This window comes from Sinohyriopsis cumingii, chromosome 5 (genome assembly GCF_028554795.1).
Source record: "Sinohyriopsis cumingii isolate HCF-2022 chromosome 5, ASM2855479v2, whole genome shotgun sequence".
Lineage (NCBI taxonomy): Eukaryota > Metazoa > Mollusca > Bivalvia > Unionida > Unionidae > Sinohyriopsis > Sinohyriopsis cumingii.
In genome coordinates, this window is record NC_142965.1 from 130986767 (window position 1) to 130999915 (window position 13149).

The 13149-nt window shown below is 35.9% G+C and overlaps 1 protein-coding gene across 6 annotated transcripts in view; it reads right to left on the reverse strand.

Annotated features, from left to right (window-relative positions):
- The window catches only part of LOC149800249 (uncharacterized), a 192272-nt gene extending 179163 nt beyond the window's left edge, over positions 1-13109 (reverse strand). For all 6 annotated transcript variants that reach the window (XM_089959827.1, XM_089959825.1, XM_089959826.1 and 3 more), the window contains exons 1-2: positions 12745-13109; positions 2652-2716 (exon numbers count right to left, since the gene is read on the reverse strand). In XM_089959827.1, coding sequence (XP_089815953.1) covers positions 2652-2716; positions 12745-12925 — 246 coding nt within the window. In that variant the 5' untranslated portion in view covers positions 12926-13109. The remainder of the gene's footprint in view (positions 1-2651; positions 2717-12744) is intronic.
- Positions 13110-13149: the final 40 nt, after the last annotated feature.

The following is a 13149-nucleotide window of genomic DNA, read 5'->3' on the forward strand; positions in this document are numbered from 1 at the left end:
ATCCAAATGCCCATGACTTACAATGGTAAAGCTAGTGGTGAAAATCCCAGTGATCCAAATGCCCATGACTTACAATGGTAAAGCTAGTGGTGAAAATCCCAGTGATCCAAATGCCCATGACTTACAATGGTAAAGCTAGTGGTGAAAATCCCAGTGATCCAAATGCCCATGACTTACAGTGGTAAAGCTAGTGGTGAAAATCCCAGTGATCCATATGCCCATGACTTACAGTGGTAAAGCTAGTGGTGAAAATCCCAGTGATCCAAATGCCCATGACTTACAATGGTAAAGCTAGTGAAGAAAATCCCCCAGAGCTCCAAATGATCATGACTTAAGATGGTAAATCTAGTGGTGAAAATCCCAGTGATCCATACGCCCATGACTTGGTAAAGCTAGTGGTGAAAATCCCAGTGATCCAAATGCCCATGACTAACAATGGTAAAGCTAGTGAAGAAAATCCCCCAGAGCTCCAAATGCCCATGACTTAAGATGGTAAATCTAGTGAAAGGAATTCCAAAGAGATCTGAATACCCCTGACTTAAGTTGGTGAGATTGGAAAGAAAAGTACTCTGGACTTGCAGAGAGACTAGAGAGTATACAAAAAGATTCTAAACAAAAACCTTCTTTCCTGAAAAATCTCAAGCTGACTATGCTTTTCATTCCCTAGAATGTTTTATGAAAAGTCAAAATGAAGGAGAATCTTAATATAATATGTAATATATATCATTTAACAGTTCTTTGTAATTATTAGGTCAAAATTGCCATCTATTTTAGTTCTTGTGTTTCCTATTACCAGTACCACAGTTTAAGATGAGTACATTCTCATAGAAGTACCTGATGAAATCTTGTCCCCCCAAAAAAGAATTATGGACTGCACTGACTTATTATCAGAGTTACACTACAAAGCCCTATTAGTAAAGTTACGGTACACTACAAAGACGTATTAGTAAAGTTATAGTATACTAAGGACATTACTATGGTTACATTACACTACACAAACATATTACCAGTTACATTAACTACATCGACACATTACCAGTTACAGTTGTTATGACTCAATGGTCTTAAACTATGTAACAGAAGGAAGTGGAACCAACAATTTTATTAAAATTCAATAAAGAATTTATTTTTTTCATTTGCAAAGTGAAAATATATTCACAGTATTGTTAATGACAATGTCCTATCACAAGTTACAGTGTATTACATAGATATATGGTACACTACATAGACACATTATTAGTTACAGTGTACTACTGAGAGATACAACTAGAGTTATGGTACACTACATACTAGACATATTATCAGAGTTACAGTGTACTACAGAGAGATGCAACTAGAGTTATGGTACACTACATAGATATATTATCAGTTACAGTGTACTACAGAGAAATACAACTAGAGTTATGGTACTCTACATACTAGACATATTATCAGAGTTACAGTGTACTACAGAGAGATGCAACTAGAGTTATGGTACACTACATAGATATATTATCAGTTATCGTGTAGTAAAGAGAGATACAACTGAAGTTATGGTACACTACATAGGCATATCATCAGAGTTACAATATACTACAGAGAAATACAACTAGAGTTATGGTACACTACATAGACGTATTATCAGTTACAGTGTACTACAGAGGGATAAAACTAGTTATAATACACTACACAGACATATTATCAGTTACAGTGTACTACAGAGAGATACAACTAGAGCCATGGTACACTACACAGACATCATCAGTTACAGTGTACTACAGAGAGATACAATTTGAGTTATGGTACACTAGATAGACATATTATCAGAGTTACAGTGTACTACAGAAAGATACAACTAGAGTTATGGTACACCACATAGACATATTATCAGAGTTACAGTGTACAACAGAGAGATACTAGACATGGTACACTGCATAGACATATTATCAGAGTTGCAGTGTACTACAGAGATACAACTAGAGTTATGGTACACTGTATAGACATATAAGAGTTACAGTGTACTACAGAGAGATACAACTAGAGTTATGGTACACTACATAGACATATTATCAGAGTTACAGTGTACTACAGAGAGATTCAACTAGAGTTATGGTACACTACATAGACATATCAGTTACAGTGTGCTACAGAGAGATAGAACTAGAGTCATGGTAATAGACATATTATCAGTTACAGTGTACTACAGAGAGATACAACTAGAGTTACATTACACTATATAGACATATTATCAGAGTTTCTGATGACTACATAGACATATTACTAGAGTTAAGTCGACTGCTCCAGTGGCCTAAGTGGTTAGAGCATCCACCTTGGATGTGGGAGGTCACAGGTACAAACCCCGATTGAGTCATATTAAAGACTTACAAAAATAGTTCCATCAGTTGCCTCGCTAGGCGCTCAGCATTATGAAGTTAGTTTGAGGAATGGTCAGGCTGGTGTCAGGATAATGTGACTGGGAGAGACATCATGCTCTATCTTTGTGGCATGATGCTCCTGTGCTAGACATCACTATAATCTGCCACATTGCAGACACTGTAGTGATATAACTGTAAAAATTATTACAGACACTGAAGTGATATAACTGTACAAATTATGACAGCTATGTTAAAAATCCAAACCACACACAGTTAATTCTGCCAAAAAAAACTTACATCTGTCTTCACAGGACTGGATATTCCAAGGTCTAGAGCATCCAAATTACTTCCTACTGTTATCCCTGAAAAATAATACATACATCTCCATCAATTCATATATAGTCTCCTTGCTACAAATAAATCAAGCATACCAAAGTTTAAAAATAGGTGGAATTTTAGGTCAATTCATTCCAATATACCTTTTCCATCTTACCAAACTTTTTAAAATGACAACAAATCTGAAACAGAGTAGCAAATCATATTTAGAGTATCCAGGGCATTCCCTAAGTGTCAGTAATCATATGCAGAGTATCCAGCGAATTCCGTAAGTGTCAGTAACCATATATAGAATATCCAGGGCATTCCCTAAGTGCCAGTAACCATATGTAGAATATCCAGGGCATTCCCTAAGTGCCAGTAACCATATGCAGAGTATCTAAGGCATTCCCTAAGTGCCAGTAACCATATGTAAAGTATCCAGGGCATTCCCTAAGTGCCAGTAACTATATGTAATGTATCCAGGGCATTCCCTAAGTGCCAGTAACCATATGTAGAGCATCTAGGGCATTTCCCTAAGTGCCAGTAACTATATGTAGAGTATCCAGGGCATTCCCTAAGTGCCAGTAACCATATCTAGAGTATCCAGGGCATTCCCTAAGTGCCAGTAATCATATGCAGAGTATCCAGGGAATTCCCTAAGTGCCAGTAACCATATGTAGAATATCCAAGGCATTCCCTAAGTGCCAGTAACCATATGTAGAGTATCCAGGGCATTCCCTAAGTGCTAGTAACCATATGTAATGTATCCAGGGCATTCCCTAAGTGCCAGTAACCATATGTAGAGTATCTAGGGCATTTCCCTAAGTGCCAGTAACTATATGTAGAGTATCCAGGGCATTCCCTAAGTGCCAGTAACCATATCTAGAGTATCCAGGGCATTCCCTAAGTGCCAGTAATCATATGCAGAGTATCCAGGACATTCCCTAAGTGCCAGTAACCATATGCAGAATATCCAGGGCATTCCCTAAGTGCCAGTAACCATATGTAGAGTATCCAAGGCATTCCCTAAGTGCCAGTAATCATATGCAGAGTATCCAGGGAATTCCCTAAATGCCAGTAACCATATGTAGAGTATCCAGGGCATTCCCTAAATGCCAGTAACCATGTGCAGAGTATCCAAGGCATTCCCTAAGTATCAGTAACCATATATAGAGTATCCAGGGCATTCCCTAAGTGCCAGTAACCATATGTAGAATATCCAGGGAATTCTCTAAGTGCCAGTAACCATATGTATAGTATCCAGGGCATTCCCTAAGTATCAGTAATCATATGCAGAGTATCTTGGGAATTTCCTAAGTGCCAGAAACCATATGAAGAATATCCAGGGCATTCCATAAGTGTCAGTAATCATATGCAGAGTATCCAAGGAATTCCCTAAGTGCCAGTAACCATATGTAATGTATCCAGGGCATTCCCTAAGTGCCAGTAACCATATGCAGAATATCCAGGGAATTCCCTAAGTGCCAGTAACCATATGTAGAGTATCCAGGGCATTCCCTAAGTGCCAGTAATCATATGTAGAGTATCCAGCAAATTCCTTAAGTGTCAGTAACCATATACAGAATATCCAGGGCATTCCCTAAGTGCCAGTAACCATATGTAGAGTATCCAGGGCATTCCCTAAGCACCAGTAACCATATGTAATACATCCAGGGCATTCCCTAAGTGCCAGTACCATATGTAGAATATCCAGTTTATTCCCTAAGTGCCAGTAACCATATGTAATGTATCCAGGGCATTCCCTAAGTGCCAGTAACCATATGTAGAATATCCAGGGAATTCCCTAAGTGCCAGTAACCATATGTAATGTATCCAGGGAATTCCCTAAGTGCCAGTAACCATATGTAATGTATCCAGGGCATTCCCTAAGTGCCAGTAACCATATGTAGAGTATCCAGGGAATTCCCTAAGTGCCAGTAACCATATGTAGAGTATCCAGGGCATTCCCTATGTGTCAGTAACCATATGTAGAATATCCAGGGAATTCCCTAAGTGCCAGTAACCATATGTAATGTATCCAGGGCATTCCCTAAGTGCCAGTAATCATATGTAGAATATCCAGGGAATTCCCTAAGTGCCAGTAACCATATGCAGAATATCCAGGGAATTCCCTAAGTGCCAGTAACCATATGTAATGTATCCAGGGCATTCCCTAAGTGCCAGTAATCATATGCAGAGTATCCAAGGCATTCCATAAGTGTCAGTAATCATATGCAGAGTATCCAGGGCATTCCCTAAGTGTCAGTAACCATATGTAGAGTATCCAGGGCATTCCCTAAGTGCCAGTAACCATATGTAGAGTATCCACTGCATTCCCTAAATGCCAATAACCAGATAATTTACAGACCTAAATCCACTATAGCAACAGGCTACATTTGGACTTCTCCCTAGCTCCCACTTTACGAAAACACCCCGAAAATACACTGCTACTTTAAAAGTTTTATTGGCTACTTCCAGTGCTATGCTGTCTCAGTAGACAGTATTTTTCAGCAAGCATGACAAACATAACACAATATGTGCTGTGCCAATGAATGGAGTGTCCTGGGACACAGTTTTTCTGGTATAAAATTATTTAAATTAAATCCATGTCACCTGAGGAGCCTGGGCAATAATTAACTGTTCAAGGTTTATACTCACTTCACACACTCATTATAGATAAAGTAACAAATTTTGTCCAGCTTTGTTTATTTAATTAGTGTCTCCTGATTTACCATACAAACTGAACTAAACCACATCAGTTTGATGCTGTAGAACTCACAACAGTACCTGGGTATTTCTTATAAAAATAAACTTGCAAAGAAAAGTTTTCACGAAGCATGGTATTACATCACAGTCCAAAAACATAAGACGCCATAGGAACATAGGTAGGCTATATATAGATCTATATTGAACTCTTCACAGTGGTTTGGAAGGAATAATAACCCAGTTGCAATTCTGATCTGGTATAATGGATTTCATTAAAGATAGGGCCCTGATTTTCTAAGGTAAAATCAAAATGAAACAAAAATACTCCTTTCCTTTCATGTTTTTTTTTATATTTTAATTTAGTGTTTACAAATCCTGGAATGACAACAGTAACATAATTCACATTTCTAGCAAGTAAAATTTGCCTACTGGCAACTTTAAAATCTTATGCATGTATAGGTTTTGGGTACATCATGCTTCATTCTGAAATGGATGGATGGGTTGGTAGTCCATTATTGAAAGAGATGTCTGGGCTACAGTTGTATTTGTTGTTGATAACTTCACTATGCAGTAAATTAAAGTCATAGGAGAAAATGCAAGAATATTGACACTACTGCTTCATATTTTCCTGAAATAAATATTACTGTTATGAGAACTGTCCTACCATCTTAATTTCTGACACAATGCAAATGACTTTCTCAAGTAACAAAACTGACAATGTTGGCAATGATTCATTATTCCAATAATTGTTATCATGTATGCAAAAACAACAAAAATCAGTAAAGACTGCCCACAATTTTTTCTCTGCAATGGTAACTTTAAATTGGATACTGTAATATGAACTAACACGACCCAGATAAAAGAAAAGGTAATTTAAGAAAATTTAGTACCAACCTTCCTACCCTTTTTGTCAGTGTTACCAGAACCACACATTTTTGGGACATTTCAGTCAAGCCAGCTAGCATTTTTACTAAATTCTTCATGTCTGATTATCCTGATTGAATCGTACATCAACAGTATTTGAGATGGATGTTTACACATGTATATTAATTTAATCTTACATCAACAATATGGCATTTGAGATGGATGTTTATACATGTATATTAATTTAATCTTACATCAACAATATGGCATTTGAGATAGATGTTTATACATGTACATGTATATTAATTTAATCTTACATCAACAATATAGTATTTGAGATGAATGTTTATACATGTATATTAATTTAATCTTACATCAACAATATGGCATTTGAGATGGATGTTTATACATGTATATTAATTTAATCTCACATCAACAATATGGCATTTGATATTGATGTTATATGCCCATTTAATTTTACATACAAAATAAGACATTTGATATGGATATTTAGTCCTAAGGTGCACATCACACACCAAGAATAGAATTATATTTTATCCAAATAATGTCCACACATTCAATATTTTGTTTTGCTTTCCTGAATCAAATTTTAATAAGTCCTATGTCCTTTGAATTGTATTCCGACTGTTGTTCTAGAAATAGAAGCATGAAAAAGGGGTTATGTAATAAATGAAAAATCATGTTCACATTCATACTGTATTCATATTTTCTTTGTAATAGAGAAAGAATTTGACTTAAGTGGCATATGAATACAACAAAGACTTACCAAAAAATATTCACTTGCAATAGGAGTCAAACTGCAAACAACAAAGATCCAAATCTGCTGTAGCATAATGCACTTGCAAATCAGGATCTATGATGTTTATTCTACTGATTACTTATAACAAACCACAAAGACCCAGATCTGCCAGCACATGATGCGGCAGCAGATCTTGGTCTGTGCTGTTTGCAGTTCAACATGTCTTATAAGCAAGTACATATGGCATTCCAAAGCAATTTCAAAATCATTCTTTCTGCTGATTTGGAAGTAAATGATTTTAGTTTTTGTCTCATCTGTGAAGCAAAGGTGAAATCAATCCTATGCAATGGTGTGAGATCAAAAGATCAAAATTTGTGGTCTGGAATGAATATTTTGCTGATCCCACATACCTTTCTCCCAAAGACAAACTACACCACACATAAACAGGAATGAGATAAATACAAGGTATTGGTTTTCCAATTGTATTGTCACTGTTGTTGGTGGTGTCGGCATTCAACATTGTATTTAGTTCAGTTTCTGTGACACAGCTGCATGTACATTATGAAACACGATAGGTGTATTAATCCTGGAAAGTACTTGCCTTCACTGGCAAAAAAGGTACTACTTTTCATGCTTCAATAACATTAGATTTTTGCAGGTAGCTCGGTTTCTCTGACACTGCTGTGTGCATAGTCATGAAACTTCATGGATATTGTTGTTTCTGAAATTGCCTACAATTTACCATAAAACTGCATTTACGTAGTTGACAATGCAAGCTACTTGACCGCTATGGTGACCACTCCGGTGGCCTATGTCATTAGAACCTCTGCCACAGATGCAGGAGGTTGTGAGTTCGAACTCCGGCCAAGTCATAACAAAGACTAATAAAAATGGTACTAACAGTTGCCTTGCTTGGTGCTCAGCATTAAGAGGTTAATAATAATAATAATAATAATAATATAATAATAATAATAATAATAATAATAATAATATAATAATAATAATAATAATAATAATAATAATAATAATATAATAATAAAAATAATAATAATAATAATAATAATATAATAATAATAATAATAATAATAATAATAATAATAATATAATAATAATAATAATAATAATAATAATAATAATAATAATATAATAATAATAATAATAATAATAATAATAAAATAATAATAATAATAATAATAATAATAATGACCTTATTTAAAGAGGGTAACACAATTAGCTAAGAACTAATCTACCATGAGGCCCTCATACAAAGGAATTCATTTATTTAAGCTGCATCTCTGAAGCCACTGGATATATTGGGTTTGGAAGAAGGAAATAGAGTGGGCATTTCTAATCTCAACTGGAATACTATTCCAGAGCAGAGTTCCAGAGTATTGGAAACTTTTTTTAAATAACTCCTTATTTGGTTTGGGAATTTTATACTGTTTGGTAGACATGGATCACAGCTGGGGAGTATTACCAGGTAGCCTATGCTGGAATAGTGATTGTAAATATTCAGGAGCACTATTATTGGATATCCTGTACATTAATTTGGCTTTTCTCAAACAGATTCAGTCTTTAATAGGTAATATTTTTAACCTACCAGCTAAACTTTCCTTGCTTTCTTTCTGGATTGATATTAGCCCAAATGCTCTTTTTTGAAGATGTGCCAGCTTTGCTATGTTTTTATCATTTGAATTACCCTATACTGTACTACAGTAGTCCAAATAGGGTTGTATGTAACTGTTATAAAATAGTTTTCTGTGCCTTCAGGGAGAAAATGTCTTATCCTACTGAGAAGCCATAAACCTGAATTGACTTTTTTACTGATATGTTTGATATGTTCAGTCCATGATAGGTTATTATCTACCAGAACACCAAGTAGCCTATCATGACAGACTATTTGCAGATTTGTATCCTTCCATGTCAGACATAGTTCATCACTATCAAGATTTGTCCTTCTTTGCCGTGTTAAGATAAGCAATATTTTAGTTTTACCAGTATTTACCACCATGCCATTACATGTGCACCAGTCTTCCAGTTTGTTTAGAGCATGCTGTAAAGAAATTTCGAGCTCATGCTTTGTGTTTTGGATGTCTGACAATGTTGTGTCATCTGCATAGAGATCTGTAGATGATATTGAGTCTCTTAGTAAAAGTGGTAGGTCATTAATAAATAAAATGAATAGTAATGACCTAGAATTGAGCCTTGTGGTACTCCATATCTAATTGTTTCAGGTTCAGACAGAACATTATTTATGTAAACATGTTGTGTTCTCTCATTTAAGTACGAAGTAAACCATCTAATTGTTCTTTCATCACACGTAGATTTTCAGTTTCTTCAAAAGGATTTCATGATCCACCATGTCAAAAAACTTTCCTGAAATCTACAAATACAGTTCCTATTATTCTACCTTGGTCAAGTGCTTGAAGCCATTTATCAGTTAGAGAGATCAAGGCAGTCTCACAGGAATGGTTCTGTCTAAAGCCTGATTGATTAGGGTGTAACAGCAAGTGTTTGGTTAAATATGTCATGAATGAGACATGGACATGTTTTTCAATCAATTTTGACAAGTTTGGTAGTACTGAGATTGGTTGGTAGTTATCAGCATCATCCTTAGAACCAGATTTGTGAATAGGAGTTACTTTTGCAGTTTTCCATATTTTGGGGACAGATGATGTTACAATACTTAAATTAATTATGAATGTTATGCTATCTACAATAGCAAAGGCAGAAGATTTAATGAGTCGTGGACCAATCTGATCAAGTCCTGTAGCTTTCTTGGTATCAAGTGCACTGAGACATTTTTTAACAAAGTTTTTTGACACTGGTTAGTGTTAGGATTGGTTGGCCTGGTGTCAGGATAAAGTGACTGGGTTGGACATGATGTCACATGTCTGCAGAATGATGTCCCTGTGCTAGACACACTATAAACTGCCACAATGCAGGCGCCATAATGATATGACTCAAATTGTCAATGCTATGTTAAAAATCCAAACACATGCACACATTTTTTACTATGGTTTTTTTCTATTTCTTTTAGACATATTGAAGGTCCACAATCATCTTTATTTGTTACATTTTCTGGTCACTTGCATGCAAAGACTTTGCTCTCTTCATGTAATTTTCATGATCTTGCCAAGATCATTAAGTCATAATGGGGGGGGGGGGGCTCTCAAAGGATATGGCTAATGCTGAACATGCCTACTCACAAAAAATAAAGGAATGAGAAAAAATGAATGAATATTCACTGGAAATGAAATCTGATCAACGAAAAACAAACTAGTGGTAACTGATATTGACATCAAAGGGACATTAGATTTTACTGTTAATAGGAATTTTAAGTATAACTGTAGAATAATATTTGGCTTGCTTCTTGTCTTATGATAAAGTATTGGGAAGTATCACAACTGTATTAACTAAGATAATTTAGTTGACTATGAAGTTTCTTACACAGTGGCAGGGTCAGTTTTATGGGGGATGATGAGCGGCAAACTTGCAAAACATTCTGCATATAAAATTTACTCCTCCTTGAATGCATCTGGCTGATCTGAGTTGTATTACCATGGATGTCTAAACAAAAGATCCATCGAAACACTTTTTTATATTTGTAATCTGACAGATAAACTCTTACCAACTTCTCAAGAAGGTCCAATATTTTGTATGTAAACTTATGCATAGTTCAGATAACAAATTTGCAGACATTTACTTTTGCAGAATAAATAATTTCCTTAAACCATTTCCAATGCCTACATCATGTGGAATAAATTACAATGTATACTTACACATAAGTTGGATCAAATTACACAATCAATATAGACCCTAATCTGCCATTGCATAATTCTCTATACTTTATCAGAGGAAAAATGGGCATTATCCCTTGCAAGTACTTTTTATAATAAAATCTTACTGTAGTAAACCTGAAGATGAAATGTAATAAAACTCCATACAACTATTAACGTATGATAATAATGAGCATCAAGGTTTGTTTTTGTCTGTAATCTTTTATCACACAGCAACACCAGTACATTATTTAGAACTGAGAAAAATGGAGACAAGTGCCTCGCCCATGGATGCACCAGGCTGATCAAACACAGGCCAGTTCAATGGCAGGATTAAACATACACTCTTTCAGCCATGAGTCCAGCACACTAGCCACTGAACAAAAGTGACTACAGCCTCAGTTAGTTGCTTCTTACAATATGTGGGAGGTGGCATCAGGTCTATTCTACATTCCTGATCCATGAAGAGACGACCCTAAAGAACAGTGTGTTTGCATTTGATGTAGATTTATATTGATGGCCTCAGATAAAAAAAATATCCAAAACAATTCTATTCAAATCAGATTTGAGATGCTTCGGACATATGTATCAGTGCTTGGTGTATTACTGCACAGCAAACCAAATATGTTAATTACTGGCATGGCAATTTAAGTGCTTTGCCTATGGACAAACGGCAGTATCTCAGATCAGATGGTAGGATTCAAACCAAGTGCCATCCTTGTTACAAGCCTAGCATGTTAACAGCTCAGCTTTCATGAATTCTGCCTTCATTAATCACTACTTACATCAAGCTGGAGGTTGCATAGTGACTATTCTATATTACCAGCTGGGTATGGGGCAAGAGGGAGGTGGGGAGGGGAACTATCATCCCAAGATACCCCAAGACTCTTGGAATCACCTTAAAATTATGTTTCATTGTTCAAATTCTTTTTTCCAAATGAACAAAAATCATTTAACATTCAAAACTTGTAAACTAAAAATCGAAGAAATGCTTTTGAGTTGATTGCCTAGTCCCGTACAGTGACAGAAGAGTTATCGTTTGTGCATTGGATTTGAAGTACTTAATAAGAGTGTCCTTTACAGGTGGAAAAATTAATACCAAAGGCACTGCAAAATAACTAAATACTGACTTTCTTTCATTTGCAGTACATCGAGATACCATGATAATTAAGAACTTTACTGCACAGCCACAAGTAAATAAAAACAAACACTTCTGTTACTGATAAATTTAATTTGCTTTTAAAGAATTTCAGAAATATTAATGTGGCAACCTATGACACTGGCTAATGAAGCGTACCACTATTTGTCATATAAAAGTGGTTTACTTAGAATGTATCTGCCATCCATCCATCCATTGAGAGAGAGACAGACAGAGAGAAAGAGCTGTGAAAGTTGCATATTTCATTAAGTTATCGTAAATGTGTCAGCCATGAATAGTAATTGTATTTCTATATGATTTTTCAAATCAGTAGTTTCTTTAAATTTCTCATATCTGTTGCCTGGTCTGTATTATTTCAACAACAATAAAATGTTTAATTCCGACAATGGAAAAAAAAATCTACCTATACTGCTTGATAATTATACTATTACAGAATTTTACTAGTTTTATCATCAAAAACCAAAAGTGATCCGTTTTTATTTTATGGTTTAATTTTAATTAATTGTTTGCATGCATCCAGTGTAGTTGAGGGTGTTTTGGGACAGTCTTGTGATGTTTTGGGGTAGCGTTGGGGTCTTTAGACGGGCAGGCCGTGGAGAGAGGGGGGGCCATAAAACTCAGTATAAACAGTTCATAACTTTATTGGAGGATATGTTGTTATGAAAAAACATAATGTTATCAATAATATCAGAAAGCTCAATCCTAAATTTGATTTTATCGGGCAGCAAGTTTTAAACTTGGCGGATTAGCTTTAGACATGCCCAGTCATGACCTGGCAACAAGGAGACGCCGTCCGAAACTTACCTGCCCCTCCTCCCAGTTGTTCAGAGCGCAGCTTGAGTCCTTCAAGCTCTAACTTCCTGATCTGCTCCACAAGGTCAATGGATGAGGTGGTGCGTAACTGTGACTCCCGGACTTTTGCTGGACTATGTCCCCCTCCAATTGCCCCGAACTGGGAAGCTAACGACCCTGCCGATGTAGCCATAAGTCTAAACTAAAACCTCACAATTCAGCCCTCGTCAAATTGTCAATATTGAATTATATATTCCACAAGAAGCATGAAATACACATTAATTGACGATCAAAGCATAATCCAGTGTGATTGACAGCTATATAACTGTTTTCATATCCAGCGGTTCAGAGGAAGTTGCGTTTGAGCGGCCATCAGGGTTGTCTCCCTTAATACCAATCCACGGTTAGTCCCCTTAG